Source organism: Hippocampus bargibanti, linkage group LG14, assembly GCF_051943395.1.
Source record: "Hippocampus bargibanti isolate YZ-2025 linkage group LG14, ASM5194339v1, whole genome shotgun sequence".
Taxonomy (NCBI): domain Eukaryota; kingdom Metazoa; phylum Chordata; class Actinopteri; order Syngnathiformes; family Syngnathidae; genus Hippocampus; species Hippocampus bargibanti.
Window position 1 is genome coordinate 9,916,431 of NC_142747.1, and position 17,365 is coordinate 9,933,795.

The 17,365-nt window shown below is 42.8% G+C and overlaps 2 protein-coding genes across 21 annotated transcripts in view; both read left to right on the forward strand.

The window, feature by feature from the left end:
- Window positions 1–12,019, forward strand: part of elna (elastin a) — a 48,633-nt gene extending 36,614 nt beyond the window's left edge. For 16 of the 20 annotated variants that reach the window (XM_089013541.1, XM_089013532.1, XM_089013543.1 and 13 more), the window contains 22 exons: window positions 734–904; window positions 1,026–1,151; window positions 1,230–1,367; window positions 1,448–1,588; window positions 1,701–1,835; window positions 3,093–3,212; window positions 3,328–3,439; window positions 3,534–3,658; window positions 4,260–4,424; window positions 4,598–4,660; window positions 4,781–4,888; window positions 4,974–5,009; window positions 5,383–5,433; window positions 5,825–5,851; window positions 6,107–6,160; window positions 6,406–6,453; window positions 6,712–6,792; window positions 6,902–6,958; window positions 9,101–9,148; window positions 9,657–9,692; window positions 10,500–10,574; window positions 10,715–12,019. In XM_089013541.1, the coding sequence (XP_088869667.1) occupies window positions 734–904; window positions 1,026–1,151; window positions 1,230–1,367; window positions 1,448–1,588; window positions 1,701–1,835; window positions 3,093–3,212; window positions 3,328–3,439; window positions 3,534–3,658; window positions 4,260–4,424; window positions 4,598–4,660; window positions 4,781–4,888; window positions 4,974–5,009; window positions 5,383–5,433; window positions 5,825–5,851; window positions 6,107–6,160; window positions 6,406–6,453; window positions 6,712–6,792; window positions 6,902–6,958; window positions 9,101–9,148; window positions 9,657–9,692; window positions 10,500–10,574; window positions 10,715–10,767 (1,970 nt within the window). In that variant the 3' untranslated portion in view covers window positions 10,768–12,019. Of the gene's footprint in view, window positions 1–733; window positions 905–1,025; window positions 1,152–1,229; window positions 1,368–1,447; window positions 1,589–1,700; window positions 1,836–3,092; window positions 3,213–3,327; window positions 3,442–3,533; window positions 3,659–4,259; window positions 4,425–4,597; window positions 4,661–4,780; window positions 4,889–4,973; window positions 5,010–5,382; window positions 5,434–5,824; window positions 5,852–6,106; window positions 6,161–6,405; window positions 6,454–6,711; window positions 6,793–6,901; window positions 6,959–9,100; window positions 9,149–9,656; window positions 9,693–10,499; window positions 10,575–10,714 lie in introns of all 20 variants that reach the window. The other 4 variants (XM_089013533.1, XM_089013553.1, XM_089013544.1 and 1 more) reach the window with 3 other exon arrangements.
- A 1,239-nt stretch (window positions 12,020–13,258) lies between these two features.
- Window positions 13,259–17,365, forward strand: part of limk1a (LIM domain kinase 1a) — a 34,751-nt gene continuing 30,644 nt past the window's right edge. Inside the window, exon 1 of the mRNA XM_089014260.1 lies at window positions 13,259–13,402. Within this exon, the coding sequence (XP_088870386.1) occupies window positions 13,387–13,402 (16 nt within the window). The 5' untranslated portion in view covers window positions 13,259–13,386. The remainder of the gene's footprint in view (window positions 13,403–17,365) is intronic.

Genomic DNA, 17,365 nt, shown 5'->3' on the forward strand with positions numbered 1-17,365 from the left:
ACGCTTGCCGATTTACCAGAATTCGTGTTCCGAACAACGGTACATACGGTGCATGTGGGTGAAGCACAGTGGAAACCTCCGGAAAAAGAGCAAAACAAAATCGAATTTACTGCATCTCTGTCCGAACATTTTCGACATACCGGCAAAAATGTTCGGTTTCAAGGGCTGGATATTTACGCGATGGACACCAAGGCTGACCAATCAGTGCACGGCTATGTTGAAGTGTTGCCAATGAGTTCAGGCCCCACCGCCAAACTTGCTTGAGATTGGCTACATAGAGTGTGTGGGCGGGGAGGAAATCCCTCCTTCCAGTTGTGCTCCGAGGAGGAGGTGCCGAGCTCGCTTGTAATTGGTTGCGTAGAGTATGTGGGCGGGGAGGAAAGCCCTCTTCCCAGTTGAGGCTCAGAAGAGGAGGCAATGCATAACAAAAAGTAATGGCTAATTCAGTAATTACGTGCCAGCATCTTCACTAATGGCTTACTGAAGACCCAAAGATATATTTTGTCGTACTACAGTAGGTATGAATGTATTTTACGACTGTTAGAGCATCTGAGTTTTATACTTCCCCGTTCAGTGTTTGACTTAAACATACATTCCATACAAAATATACCACTGAAGCAACTTACAAACTAATTCACCTTACAAATGACCGCTCGGAATGTATCTCGTTCGTAAGGTGGGGAGCGTCTGTAATAACGCCAACATTTTTAATTCTCAACTGCTGGTGTTCCAGGCGGTGTACCAGGCGGTTTACCAGGAAGTGTACCAGGCGGTGTACCAGGCGGTGTACCAGGAGGACTGCCAGGTGGTGTGCCCGGTGGAGCACCATTCGCCCTACCTGGAGGAGGTCAAAGATTTCCAGGCAGTGGCCAATATTCACCAGCAGCAAAAGCAGCAAAATATGGTGTGGGCAATTCTTCATAAGTTGCACTTATCAGTTAATATTCTCTAAAACCAAACAGTGAAAGCAAAATTTCAAACAAAGTGTAAACATGACTGCTTTTTGTTCTTAACTGGGGTTACAGGGGGAGCAGGAACAGGGTTCGGAACAGGAGGACTGGGAGGAGATGAGGTAGGAGGACTCCCTGGTTTTGTTCCCGAAGGAGTTGGAGGTGGACAATATTCTGCTGCTGCAAAAGCTGCTAAATATGGTACAAGAAATGAAGCAATGAATACATCTACAGTACGTGTACAATTGATTTACCAGTTCAATGAAATTTGGCTTCCAGGAGGAACAAGGGCAGGTTTAGGGACTGGAGGACTAGGAGGAGCGGGAACAGGAGTAGGCAGAGTACCTGGCTTTTTTCAAGGAGCAGTTGGAGGCGGACAATACGGTGGTGCTGCTGCTGCCAAGGCTGCCAAATATGGTACAGGAAATAGAAAAAAATTGCACATTAAGTAGAATGTGTGTTATACTTATTTAATTTCTCATAATTATGAGTTTCAGGTGGAGCAGGCACTGGATCAGGGTTAGGAACAGGAGGACTCGGAGGAACAGGACTAGGAGGAGTGCCTGGGTTTGCACCAGGAGGAGTTGGAGGTGGACAATACTCTGCTGGTGCTGCTGCAGCAAAAGCAGCCAAATATGGTAAAATGACCCCTTGTAAAAATCCAACACACAATTAAAATTGTGTTTGTCATTGTACTGTAGTACAGTTTATATATTTTACAAAACATCATGCTATGTTTGCCTTCATTAGGAGGAGGAGGAACAGGGCTCGGGGCTGGAGGCCTGGGGAGACTCGGAGCAACGTTAGGAGGAGGGCCTGGTTTCGGACCAGGAGGAGTTGGGGGTGGACCATACGCTGCTGGTGCTGCAAAAGCTGCTAAATACGGTCTCTACAAACACACACAGTCCCGTGAAGAAAATTTATTTTTCCAATTCCTGTTTTCAGACTTTTTTTCATCACTTGCAGTTTTTTCATCATCAAACATTTTTATATATTAGTAAGACATCCTAAAATGTTGAATTTATCTATTTCATTGGAAAAATAAAAAATCAATTTTGTTTCTTTTTTTAAATTCTACCTGTCAGACAAAATGAAATTCAAAAATATGTTACAAGAACTCAAAAAGAATTTAATGATGCTACCATTCAAAATGAATTCAAGAACAAATGAGAAACACACTAATTGCAATCAGTATCAATCTGAAAAGGTTATAAGGTCAGTATCAAGGCAACGCCAGCAAACCATGGTCACAGCCATTGCCCATAATTGGAGAAAATTAGTTAAAACACAGTGAAACCTATAGGCGTGGCCGGTCAAACAAAAATTGATTCAATAGAGCAAAAATGACTCATCAGGTCACAAGAGTCCAAAACAACATCCTAAGACTCTAAACCTTGTTAGCTCCAGTTACGGCCAAGTTCATGACTCAAATTTAACAGAGAAATTGGTCAAAATTCAATTCATTGGAGAGTCTCGTTTCATATTTTCCAAGAAAATATTTATGATGTCCAAGACTTTGGGGCAAATGTTCTTTGGACTGATGTGATTAATTTATTTGTAAGCTGTGTACAGTAACTTGTTCTCCTTCTTTTCCTTTCGGCTTTTCCCTTCAAGGGGTCGCCACAGCAAATCAGTGTCCTCTATCTTGAGAGGTTTGATCCGCAAGTTTGTTTTGGCCAAGCTTTTACATCGGTTGCCCTTCCTGACACAACCCTGTATTCATCCGGGCTTGGGACCGGCACATGAAGACATATGTCCCTTTGTGGATACAGAACAAGCAACTCGCTCAGTAAAAAGCTCCCAAACACAAAATGGTAATCGACATAATAATAATAACAATAATAAAAACAAAAATAAAAAAAATAATAATAATACTCGTTACATCTTTCATTAAAAAAAAAAACAAAAAAAACAGTCATAGAAAAAACATCATGCCATCAGTGTTATGGTTAGGAGCTGCTTTGTGACTTGCGGACCTGGATCACCTGTTGTGAATAAAATAATAAATTCATCTGTAACATAAAGTCCTTCAGGCATATGTCACGCCATTAGTTCACAATTTCAACTTCATTTGGGTTAGTCAGCAGGTTCACCAAAGTTGAACAATATTCATAAATCAGTTATAATTGTTGTGTTTGAAAGGAGGGGCGGCAGCAGGTTTAGGTGCAGGAGGACTGGGTGGAACAGGTGGACAAGTACCTGGCTTTGTACCCGCAGTTGGGGGTGGACAGTATGCTCCTGCTGCAAACACCGCCAAATATGGTATAGTAAATAAATGAAATCAAATACATACCTTCAGATGTCTGCACAAGTGTTAGTTTGGTTTTAAGTTTCAATGTTATGCATGAATCAATTTTAATCAATTTGGCTGGAGCAGGAGCAGGGATCGGACCCGGAGCTCTGGGAGGTACAGGTGGACAAGTGCCTGGTTTTGTTCCAGGAGGAGTTGGAAATGGACAATACTCTGCTGCTGCAAAAGCTGCCAAATATGGTAAAGTCAACAAATGATGTACTTCAATATACACATCATCAGAGGGAAATGTTAATCTGCTTTTAAATTGAAATTAAATCCGTTTTTTTTGCTGGAGGGGCAGGCACTGGGTTAGGAACAGGTGGATTTGGAGGAACGGGTGGCCAACTACCTGGATTTGTTCCTGCAGGAGTCGGGGGTGGTCAATACTCTGCTGCTGCAAAAGCTGCCAAATATGGTAAGGGTAAAACCTTTCTTTAGAGAAAACCACACTTTACATAGAATCTGAAAATGGTGATATTCCATTTTATCTTATTCACTGCCATTCACAAATTTATTCGGGAATAGAAAAAAATGACATAGATCGCCATTCAGGAATTTGTTTGCGTTTTATTTTTACTTGCTTGGATGCCGATAAAGGGTTGGCCTACCTCTAGCAATGTTTTTCCCTTCCACAACGAGGCAGTATTTCCCTGTTTTCCACGTTAGTGCTTTCTTCCAGCTTCAGCTGTTGTTAAAACACGATATAAACCAACATGTATGTATTGCATTGTATTTTGGACAGCCACCCTCATTCAAGCTCATATAACTGTAGTCTACTCTAGACCCATATAATTTAGGTATTAACGATTTTTTTCTGATGAAAGAAGAGGGTCTAAGGTTTCTTACGTTACAATTAATGTTTATTTAGTCCAAAAAACTTAATATTCTGCGAGTCTTGGAATTCTAGTTACAATGACCAAAGCCATGGCACTAGAGTGGACACATTTTTGCATGGCTGGCAGTGAATGAGTTTAATGGTTGAAATAGGTTCCATTTCCTTGAATTGTGCATGATAGGGGGAGCCGGAGGAGGGTTAGGAACAGGAGGACTCGGAGGAACAGGAGGCCTCGTAGGAACAGGAGGATTGGGAGGAACAGGAGTTGGGGGAGTACCTGGTTTGGTACCAGGAGGAGTTGGAGGTGGACAATACTCTGCTGCTGCTGCAAAAGCTGCCAAATATGGTACAGAAGATAAAACACAAATTTCATTAATACATCCAGTCACATCATGCACACAACATACACGGATTTCAAGTTATTTGGCAACATTGCTCTCCCATAGTAAATCCCAATCGAATTATTTTGTTGAATTAGATATAATTGAGTCAGATTATTTGCATTGGGGCTTTCAACAGGAGGTGGAGCAGGAGTTGAGGGACCGGCAGGAGGAGTAGGACTCGGACCAGGTGGAGTGGGAGGTGATCAATACTTTGGTGCTACAAACTTTGCAAAATATGCTGCATTTGATTCAAGAAGAAAAATCAACATTTGCATTTACATTGTGTTTTTCATTTCATGTTGTGATGTTTCCGGATTAGGTCTCGCCTTGCCGGGAGCGACACCACACACTGTGGTCAGTGGTCTCCCTGATGGTTCTGGTCTTGCTGTACCAGGTGGGCCGGGCGTTACCATTGCTGGAAAACCACGTGAGACGCAGATTACAGACACGTATTCTCTCAAATGAGCTTTTTTAGACTTATTTAACTCATCTTTTTGTTATTGTTTCTACAGCAAAGGATGTAGGTCCTTCTGGGACTCCTATTCCAGGTACGTACTGTGAAATGACATTTCCTTGTCATAGACTTATTCAGCGATACCATGACATATGAGTGTCTCAATTTGCAACTTTATATAATCAGCCTTGCTACAATAACAATAAACCACATAAGTGTTTTGCTATGATTTCATGCTGGTGTCAACAACTACGGGTAGGGCAATAGCAGCCGTATAATTGTGTTTATAAACTGTACATTCAACACAGTCATGTACTTTAAATCATGTTTTCAGACGAGCAAAACACAGCGACCTTGTATGGCTTGTTCTCAAAGCTATTTATCACCTTTCGGTTCCAGTCTCCCTACCGCAGCAGCTTTAGCTAACTTTTCTGGTCAAACCACCTGTGCTCCCTTTCTTTTGACAGGCCCCACCTCAATTGCCACAAATAGCAAGGCCACAGCGCTTCCACTTCCCAGTAAGACCATTCTCTTGCTTGCAATCTTGACTGGGCAATTTTGACTGATACACCTGTTCATTATTTGCATTGTGCTTGGGCAGGGGTACAAGTAGAAGGGCTAGATCAATGGTGTTCCAGCAGAGTTGTAGTAGACTCGACAATTACTCGAGCTCAGTAATTACTGACAGTCACGGCTTCTCGGATGCTGAAGTGACATTTGGCTGACACTGTTGGAACACCTGTGCCGAGAAATTAACTGAAGGTTATCAAGGATGGCGCCCCGGTAGACCAGTAGTTGTTAACATGTCAACCTCACAGTGCAGAGGTTTTTTTTTTGTCTGTAAGTGCCCCCTAATCATGATCATATTTAATATATGAGTTTAACTGTCAATGTGTTTTGATATTTCAGCTGGTGCCAAAGGTCAAATTCCAATGGGTAAGCACAAAAAGCCTTTTTGCTCTCTATACAACATAATGCCAAATAACACAACAAAATAAACCACAACACAACACAATACCACAGTCTCTTCTGTCCTTTTTCGAGTCCAGACGTAGGCAGTGTTGCATGTTGCTCAGTGAGTGGATGTTTAGGAGATGCAATACATATTTATGCCCACATGGTAGAGACACAGACCAAAGAAAACACCTCTGACTAAGTTGACAGAGTTCATCTGATCCTGGCTGTTGGCAGGTGTTGGTGATGGTGTTGGCACAGGAAGCAAGGCACCAAAACCAATTCCACAAGGTAGGAAAGATCCAAATCGATTTTTACATAATGTCTACAAATACATTACATATAACTGTACTCTTTGACATTTAATGTAACTGTGTTTGGCAAATATAAGATGCACATATTAAACTGAAATTTTGGGCAGCGTAAAAATTCAGTACACTTAATTTCTGATCACTGCATTTCACTGGGGAAAAAACCTTGAACGCATACAACAGTAAAATGCTAATTGTAAATCTTACTGGTCTTCTGCTCCACAGGCACTGGAACAAATGTTGGTCCAGGCGGAGTAGGATACCCTTATGGAGGCAAGTTATCCATTTTGTATAAAGATGAAACTTTTTCTCATTCCTCTTTCTGTATACAGTGATCAACTTATTTCCATTATATTAGTTAGTCTGTACTATGAAATACTGGGAACTAAAATACAATACGACCATGCATATGGTGTATCATTTTGCTGTAGTAGTTCTTATCTCCAGTTGACTGTTTGGTGTGATATAACTGGCCATTTTTGAAACACAGTACTTCATGCATACCAATTTAGATTATTTTCAATTCTGTAGCTCCTTATGGGGTTGGAACTGGTGTTGGAACTGGAACAGGAGCTGGAGTGCTACCTGGTGCTAAACCTTTAAAACCTCCCGGTGGGTATAAAATAAATGCCCAAAAAAATGACCATGAGTATTTTTTACAGCGTTGTAGAAGGATGTATTTCTTATTTCCTACATGCTTGTCTCCATTTTCCCCTCATAGTCGTGGGCGGAGCAGGAGCTGGAGCAGGAATTCCATTGGGAGCAGGAGGCTATCAAGGTTTGACATCACTTTTATTGTTAAAACACACACACACACACACACACACACACACACACACACACACACACACACACACACACACACACACACACACACACACACACACACACACACACACACACACACACACACACACACAGCTTGTGCAGTCGTTTCAGTTGGTTTGCCTTTCAAATATAACATTAGACATCCATGGTCCCAATTTTAGTGAGCTTAGCAAAGCAAGCAAGTACTTGCTATGGGATGTCAGTTCATCCGACGGACAATAATGCCCATTTCAATGTAGGTATGAACTGGAAATGTGTGAATAAACGTGCAAATAAAGATAAAAACATACAACGTTCTGCCCACTGACTGAAATAACAGTTAGTCAGGAAGTAGCTATTACTTGGGCATTTCCTGCACAGGGAATCGAATGGGTGTGAAGCCATTAGGATATGGAGTGTACAGTAATTGGCATTGCAGACACTTGATAGCCCTTCTTATCTGAAGCAAGTCTCCTTTTGAACAGGTGGTTTGTCATATCCTTCTGCTGTAGGACTGGGTGGTTCCAGTGGAGGAGCGAAAGGCCCCAAACCACATAGTTTTTATGCTCGTGCCTGATATCCGAAAGTTTGTTTGAAATATGAACTGGACTTTTGTGTTTCTCTTCATGCGATAAAATTACACTGATTAGCGTAAACATAGAAACCAAAAATCCTGAAGATACTAAAAAGAGAGGAGTGGCAGAACCTTACAATGCAGGGGTTTCTGAAAAACTACAATGAGTCCTTTGGCAACACAAAATTCCATCTTATTTCAAACCGATAAACACTTTAAGGCAAAAATTAGTGCATCCAAAAGATAGGCTGTCAAATGAAAAACAAAGTAATGTAGTTTATTCGATACATTGTTAAAAAGGAGGATTCTAAAGAGCAGTACATTGGGGGGACTAAACAAATTCTCACAAAAAGACTACCAACATTGCATGGATAATTCTAGTGGGCCTCATTCTGCAGTATATATGCACCTAAAAGCTAGCAACCACTCATTTGACGACAGTGAGGTTAAAATCTTCGCAAAAGAAAATAGATGGTTTGAAAGGGGAATAAAATAAGCTATTTTTATTATACAGCAAAACTCTTCACTAAATCGCCATGGTTGAGTGAGGTTTAATTTGGATCGTGCTTACAACAGACTTCTTTGATCGTTACCACATAGGCTTAGTCATGCTGATGAGGTGCTACCAGAGCAAATGTGGCAATCTGGCCAGTCATAGACCATAATCAGTCAGGACAATTGAAGTAATCAATGTATCCCCAGAGAATAGTCCTCTGCTCCCCCCGACCTAAGTGCAGGGACCATAGCAGAGATCTGGCACCGCCACACTGGACAGTAGGGATATATATATATATATATATATATATATATATATATATATATATATATATATATATATATATATATATATATATCAGCTACCAGCAAAATTTTAGTTCGCTGACAAAGCGAACTAAAATTGGATAAGAAGCGAAATGTCCGACGCCTTCAAAGAAGTATAGATGACGGCTGAAGATACCTTTTCAACGTAAACATAAAAACCTGAACTTCTGTGTTTTCTAAAATACTGACCAGACTGCCTATCTGGCTCAAATGCAGCAAGCACGGGTGTTAATTACATAAGTCACGCTTATGCGCTTATCTACGTTTTTATAATTTTTTAAATGTGACAGTTGAAAGAAAACTGATTTGCACATTTGGGTCACAGTTGTGAGGTTCAGGGTTCAAATCTCAATTTAATGATGTAATTTCTACTGTAAAAAGGAAGGAAAAAAGAACCATTGATGCTCACAGAAATGAGCTCACAATGATTATAGTAATTTACTGTTTTGAGAGCATGGCATAATTTCCCACGAGCCTGTGATTACTGTTGCACCGTGCAAGATGCACAGCATCAAAGTGTGACTCTTAAAATATTACCAAGTCCAGTAGACTCCTGGCGTAATTTAGACACGTAGGCCAGAACAAACGGTTAATTGAGTGAGTTCAGTTGAGGTAACGACACGATCAACGGATCACAAAAGTATTATTTATGTGGTACTACAATCCTCTCCCCGCAATGGATTATTCACTTGAACTGTTTTTTATCATTATGCACAGGTTACGGAAATCTCGGTGGAGGTGGTGGTGGATATCAGCCCCAGCCAGGTGAGGACCACCTCAATTTGTGTAATCTTGATCCTCCTCCCAATATGACAAAGTTTACCGTATAGCATGGTTTTATTACAAATCCTAGTACGTATATGCACATGATGTGTCAAGAAATTAAGGCCAGAGTTTACCATGCCGTGTATTTATTCGTTCCAGTCTGAGTAACAGCCAATTTTGGTGCACATCTAGATTATGGTGCAGTGTCATTTATATTCCCAATTTTCAACATGACCTGTGTGCATCATTTGGGGTCAACCTAAATGAAATACTGTATATTATTATATACATATTATATACACATTATGACACATTATTACGACATTATGTTATTATATACATAATGACATAATGATATATATATATAATGACACTTAAATGGTCTTCATCCCTATCTCAAGGGCCATTCACATTTGTTCAATTTTGCTCATTAACACCAAGGAGAAATCAAACCCTCAGCTACTTTAACATGAGGCTAATTTACCATCCTTTTTTCGCCCCTCCTCAGGTGGATACGTTCCAGCACCACTGACTCCTCAACAAGGTACCCGATAGCCATTTATGATGATGATAATTATATTAAAGTGATATTTTGTCAGCACCTCAGTTCTTTTTCTAATTTCCCCTTGGTTTTAATTCCCAGATTATCTGAATGAATAAGAAATGTGTGTGTGTGTGCGTGTGTATGTGTGTGTGCGTGTGTGCGTGCGTGTGTGTGTGTGTGTGTGTGTGTGTGTGTGTGTGTGTGTGTGTGTGTGTGTGTGTGTGTGTGTGTGTGTGTGTGTGTGTGTGTGTGTGTGTGTGTGTGTGTGTGTGTGTGCGTGCACATGCCGGTCGTTTGACACAGCCAGTGTCTAAATTTATGGTAATCTGCTTTTTCTTGAACATTTGGAGATTATTGCTGGTGAGATTAGTTGAGGGAGAGCACATCTGCTTTCTTCCTTTGCTGGATTTAAATTTGAGAGCGTTGGGGGGATTCGCACCCAGCCATAACTTCACTGTTCGGTTCATGGTGTTAAGGCCTATACAGTAATCCCCCGTTTTTCGCGGTAAATGGAGACCAGGACCACCTATAGTAAAAAATGCACAAAATTTGGCACAACAGCCCCACCCTATTACGCCCACGGCCCCGCCCACCAGCTTCTTGTTCATTTTGACTTGTCATCTTTAACCATTCATTATCATGGTAATTTTTCTGTCAGTCTTGTCATCATCAATTTAGGTTACAAAAACAAAGTGCAAAAAAAAATCATGATTGAAACTGCTCCCAAGCAACTGAGTTATCTTGTCAAATAAATTACATTGCCGCAGTTTCATATTGTTCCTTTTTCCTGTATGTTTCTTTTTGCAGCTAAAGCAGCCAAGTATGTTGGGAATCCATTGCAAGGCTTTCTGGGTGGTGCAGGAGCAGGGGGAGCCTACAGAGGTATTAGACCGTCTCAAGTATAAAATATGTGGATAATATACAGTATGCATAAAGACCTTATTTTTAATGCTGCATGTTTTTGTTTGAAGATGCAACAAAAATGCTGCTGTCGCTGATTCCATGCTGATTGTTTCCTACAGGCGGAGCAGCAGCCGCACCATGTCAGGGCAAATACTGTGGCAGGAGGAAGTAAATTCGCTCCTGAGGCGTGACATGGCCTGAAGAAAAACATGGTGCTACTGCATGAACTAGAATGTACATTTTAAAACACAAATGTTTTTAACTGACTTGACTTCAATGTCTGCTCTTATGCAAACCCACCGACCATGAGTTGTGTACTTTTTTTTCTCATGTGACATGTATTGCTGACAGTGCCTTCAATCGTAAATATGTGAACCTCAGTGCACTCTAAGAAGCCCGTGCCCCCACTTTATGCGCCCGTCTACTTAAAATACTGTATAATATGTGTCAGTCTGTGCTCATTTTGATGCAGACTTATACAAGTGTGTGTTCTTCATGCGGCTTGGACATCTGGGAACATGGCAAAAGACTGGCTGAAAAGGTTGTTTGTCAATGCGGCCTGTGCAGGATGTTCCGGCGCACCCTTTTCAATCTGGAACCAATCGAGCTGAAATGTTGCAGCACACCACCTCTGTAACCCACGAGAAGGCGGCTTTTGGTGGCCAAATCGCAACCTCCTTCCTTGTTGCTATTTTTAGCCCCATTGGTTATAATGTATGGGAAATGGGACTTCAGCCAGCCCAACTGTTCTCATGAGACTTTTTTTAAATGATTTTCTTTGCCCAAGTATTTCTAATTTCGACAAATGCTTTACTGAGATAAGTCTCTAAAATGGAGTTGCCTTATACTTTTATTCTTCCAGTGTATTTCTGGAAAGTTTGCATTTTTGCTCGTTTGCTTTGTGATGCTTTATCCTCGAGTGTCATTTCAGAAGTTATTTACCGTTATGTAATAAAGTCCATTCATGCTTGTAACTCATATCTTACTACAATTGTGTGAACATAGACCAAGCCTTTATTCATGAATCATAGTACAGAATAAGACTATTGTTTAATGGCTGCATCCGTGCAGCCATTGTTCATTTACTTGACCTGCTTTGGAGCAGAAAAAAAGAGGAAAAAGCATAATTGATCAAAGGTTTATTGGTGCTGTTGCTCTTCTTTCTGTAATTGTGTACTGTATTTTGTACTAATATGAAGGTTGCTGGCATTAATTTATCCACTCGGAGCACTTTCAGCCTCACAGGGTCAAATGCACCGTGGGATACACGACATTTTAATTTAAAACTATTTCCAAAAGAAGGAACATTGTGGTTTTGCACTTCCAAAAAAAATTCCACACATAGCTGCATAGACTCACATGATTTAATATATCCGTTATATTAGCATCATCAAATAACAAAAATAAAATGTTTTTAAAAACTACCTCTTGTTTCAATGACTGATGTTGCAAAAAATACATGAACCATTATTTAGCAACTTTTTGGGGAGTCAACCACATTACGATGCGTGAGTTTAACCAATGTTTCTAGTGATCAGATGAGAGGAAGTTTAGATATTTAAAGGACAACCTACTGACTCCCTGTTCCCCAGCGTATTCGGTTAAAATACTCCGACACTCCTACAGTATAAAGCCCTTAAAGAACAACAACGTCACTTTTTTGTTTCTTAACTGACATCAGAAAAACGTTTTATAGCATATAAAATACCCAAAATACGCAGTATATTTTTATTCAAATGCAAAACACCAATAAAAATGACTTAAAGTGTCCAAAATCTGCAAAAAAATTGAGCTGCGATTTGGGAATTTTCAGAAAGTCCCGGCCCCAGTTCGTGACGCCACGCCAAGACGTCTTGCATTGCTAGTGAATCAAAACAATGGCTTCAGATTCGGAGAATATGCTTTCTTGTGACACATCCAGTTATGAATATGATTCAAATAGTTCTGAAGAGGAAAGTATCCATGTTTGCAATCGATTAAATAATTTATTTGTGCAACATTGGGGGGAAATCTCTCACCAAAAAAAAGAGGCACAAAATGGTGACCTCCTGTGGCCACCTCCATTTCCACAGACTGATAAATTCCTTATATGGCGCTTGGACCCCCTCTTCTGGCCTTCTGGCGGCTTTTGGGTGCAACACGAGGTCCCCAGAACAAACAACTACAGCAAAATACATTGACGTGATGGAAGGACCGCTACAATGCGTCTTTTTTACGGTCAGGGGCGATCCTTTAGTGACGTCACGTACGGACTCGTCACCAACTCAAAAACAAGACTTCTTGAAAAAAAAAAGTCAGAATTGCAGATGAAAAAAAAAACAAGACTTCCTGAATATTCAGCGCAAGTCTTAAAACGTAAAATATAGCTATATGCGGTGGAATCTTTGTAAAATACGCTCAGTAGAAGTCATTTGAAGTCATTTGACAAATTATGGACACAATTTGTCCGGGGATGTCGGTTGTCCTTTAAATCACAATAATATCCCAGTGGTCGGATTGCCCCGCCCCCCTGTAGAATTAAAGGCGGGCTTAATCCGGTTTGACCAATTGGCGTTGTCCTATGGTCGAACGAGCAACTTCATTGGTTGGCTGTCCTCTTGAATGAAACCCCGCAGAGGCTCAAAGACCCGAAGCGGGCAGCAGGAAATGGGGAAAAAAAGAGCCATTCGATGCTAAATCACCGGCGGCCCGCGGTGGTTGATGGTCGTTTATTCGTCAAACAGTCTTCAGGCTCTCTGTCGGAGAGTGAATGCGGTTGATGCTGTTCTGCTGCACCTGAAAGGACGAACGCATGGGAGAAGAGGAGGGTAAGTGAAATAAAAATGTTCAAAAGGGTGTTTCGAATGTGTACGCGAGTGCACCGACCGGGCGGGATTCGGTCACGTTCAGATGCTGATGGGCAATTTATTTTTCTTCCGATTTGTGTTGTATTTACCAAGAGTGCCTGGCTGCAGGTCCAGATGGTTCTCTGAATGAAGCCATTCTGCCTTCTTCGTCATGCTTCCGCGCAATTGTTCAGCTCCAGGTCATGCTGACTCCTCAGGCATATGAAGTACATTTGACAAGCATATTCTCCTTTTCGCTGTGGTGAATATATCACAGCACTGTACTGTACGTGCTTCTAAAGGTCCTGTTATTTTTCACATTTAATTGTTTCACAACTGAAATGTTAACACATCACCAAGCAACCCAAGTATAAATAAAATGCATTTTAGAGGTTTTTTTTCCGAGCTGCAGTTATCTGTTTACATTGACACTGTACTCTTTACTTGAGTCGTCGTTACTTTGTTACGTTACTGTGAGTCGTTGTGCTTGGCAGCTGCTATTTTGCTGCTACCTAAGCGTTCAAGCATAATTACAATCCCTTGTAAAGTTTAAGACTTTTATGTTACTGCGCGATCCATTACCAAGCATATTGACTGATAGAGAAACGGTACGCTAACATCTCTTACTCAGCCTCTCAATGCATTGATGTCTTTATGGCCTCGGATGTAAAAGGATGCGTGATGTGCGTTTAGACAGATTCACTTACAAAGCTGGCCCAAGTGAGCAGTGATGCTTTACTATCTTGTCATTCCTACTCCCGACCTCTTCCTCCCTTTTCCACTGATGGTTTCCTTAGTGAATAAGCTTTCCTCACGCAACTCAAATGATTAAAAAATAAATAAATACAGGCAAAAAAATAAAATAATAATAATAATAATAATGTAGCTGTTGAGGAAAGGAGCACACACGACTGAATGTGGAGACGTGTTTATTCCAACGGCTAACAAGTGGATCTAACTCAAACAGAAAATGCAGTGAAATATATGTAACATGCACCTGCCCCCTCCCGTTCACCTGCTGGATGAGATGCCTGGTCCTAGTGCCCGCCACACAGGCCCCCCCAGAACACCCAGAAGGAAAGTCAAGGTGAAAACTTTGTTGGGGGCTTGACCAGCCTGCCACAACGACTACGCAGTCCTTCGTTCGGTGGTGCAGGTTGCGTTATTCGGGCAGGTGACCCGGGTGACACCTGAGTGGGGAAACGACACTCAACCCTGGCATGCCGCGGTGAGGCTGGAGGTTTCGGCGGGCGCCCGCGACGTGGAACCTGGGCCGGCGAAATGTCCTCGTTCGCAACTAAATGAGCCGGTTTGAGCCTGTCAACTGAAATGCCCTCCGTTCACCCACCCATATCGAGCACAAAAATATTTTCTCTGTGTTCGAGCACTGTAAACGGGCCATCGTACGGCGGCTGGAGGGGAGAGCGGTGGGCATCGTGACGCACAAAGACAAACCGGGATGAGCTAGGGAGTCTCCTGGCAAAAAGAGGAAAGAAGGTGCACCCGAAGCTTCAGGCAGAAATTCACCAGGAAGGAGTGGCTGACCAAACACGAACTCTGCCGGAGCGGCATTAAGGTCTTTTGGGGCCGAACGTAACCCGAGCAGGACCCACGGAAGTCGGTCAACCCAGTTACCGTCCGATAGTGCGGCCTGTAGCGCGGCTTTAAGTGACCGGTGGAAACGTTCACACATCCCGTTAGCCTACGGGGTGTAGGCCATAGTGCGGTATACCTGCACACCCAAGGACTGCGCCATGGCTGACCAGAGCTTGGAGACAAACTGGGGGCCTCTGTCCGAAGTGATATCGGATGGCGTGCCGAAACGTGCTGTTGGGGTAATTCGCCATACAACCATCTCTAAACATCGCTCGCTAATCTTTGTTTACATTTTGGACTTCCTGATACGTCATATCCTGCCTTTCTTTACATGATGTCGCATTTACTTTACGTCACATCCTTTCGCGTCACACACTGCGCTCCCTTCTAGTTCCTCTCTCTCTCTCTCTCTATCGCCATGCCTTAAGCCGACACCGCGATGCCTCCGCTCTCTCCAAGATTAAACCAACTTTCTGTTCTACACCTGGCTCCCTGATGATTTAACCATCCTCTTCCATGACACCCGTCGAAGCAATGAACCAAGGGCGAATGATCAAAATAATCCAACACGTGCGACCCAGGACGACAGAAATGCGCGGGCTATATCTGCCAAGGTCGTGGAGGACAGGGAGACTGCTTCCGGCCACTTAGTGGTCCGATCGACCATAGTGAGGAGATGAGTGCAACCCTGCGAAGGAGGGAGGGACCCGACCAGATCCACATGGACGTGGTCTAATCTCCTGGCCGGAATTGGAAAAGTTTCCAATGCCTGTGCCTGTGGACTTTGGCGCACTGACATGCCACGCATGCAGCTGCCCATTTCCTGACGCCCTTTCGTAACCCAGGCCAGACAAACTTGGCCCCAAGTAGTTTGACTGATGCCCGAACGCCAGGGTGTGAGAGGGAATGAATAGAATCAAAAATTCGCAGACGCCACTCCTGCGGAACCATGGGACGAGTGCGACCCGTAGACACATCGCAGAGGAGAGCGGGACCCCCTTCACACAGTGCCACCTCCTCAAGTTTCAGGGATGTGCCTGCTGCCTTGAGTTCGTGGATGTCCGGATGCTCAGATTGGGCGGTGGCCATCTCAGGAAATCCTCTGTGGAGGAGGCGCGCGTAAGAGCGGCAGCACACGACGAGTAGTCTGCTCGTTGAGAGACGCCACGACCAGGTAATATTTCGGATCATTCGCCGTGATGCCTCGTAGGTGGAAAAGTGCTTCCACATGCTGGAACCACGAAGCCGGATCGCTGTGCCGGAACTCGGGCAGCTTCGCGGCGTAGGCGGGAGCTGCGAGTTGGGGCGCCGGTCGTGGCGACATGGGCGTAGAAGACACCTCTTCGTCTGTTGCCATGAACATTTCCAACGTCGGGGTCACCAGTGTAGCCGTTGAGGAAAGGAACACACACGACTGAATGTGGAGACGTGTTTATTCCAACGGCTAACAAGTGGATCTAATTCAAATAGAAAATGCAGTGAAATATATGTAACATGCATCCGCCCCCTCCCGTGCACCTGCTGGGTGAGATGCCTGGTCCTAGTGCCCGCCACAATAAAACATTTTATTAGAAAGTGATTTTCATCACACTCAAAGACACTTTACAAAAGCTTAAAATGCAAAATAAATTGTGCAACTGAAGACAAGCATACATAATTTACATCAAAACAGAAGCATGGGTAAAAGAGACAAAAATGTGTCAAAAGCATTGTGGAACAGGTGAGTTTTAAGCGCTGATTTGAAGGAATGGAGGTCGTTATAGTTGCGGATGTGTTGTGGTCGAGCATTCCAGAAATTGAGGGCGACTATAGAAAAGGCTTGGTCCCTCTAAATTCTGAGTCTTGCCACGGGGATGTCAAGGAGGTTTGTGTTTGAGGAACGGAGGTTGCGGGAAGGAGTGTATTGGTAAAGAAGGTCATAAAGGTAGGAGAGGGCCTGATTTTTAAGGGCTTTATACTGTAGGAGTGTAGGAGTAGTTTAAACTGAATACGCTGGGGAACAGGGAGCCAGTAGAGGTTTTTAACTCATTCACTCATTCATAACTTGTGCCACCAGAGACGATAACATATTGGACCTATTTTATTCAAATGCTAAGGATGCATACAAACCCTCCCCACTCTCGGAAGAGAAGACCACAATATGGTTTATCTCCAGCCTGTGTACAAACCCCTTGTCCAGAGGCAACCAGCTGTGACCCGCACGGTCAGAAGATGGTCCACAGAAGCTGAAGCTCTGTGGGACTGTTTTGACTCAACCAGGTGAGAGCTCTTCACTGAGATTCATGGGAAGGATTCATTGACTCACTCACCAACACCATCACAGACTACTACTAGACTTTTGTGAACAAA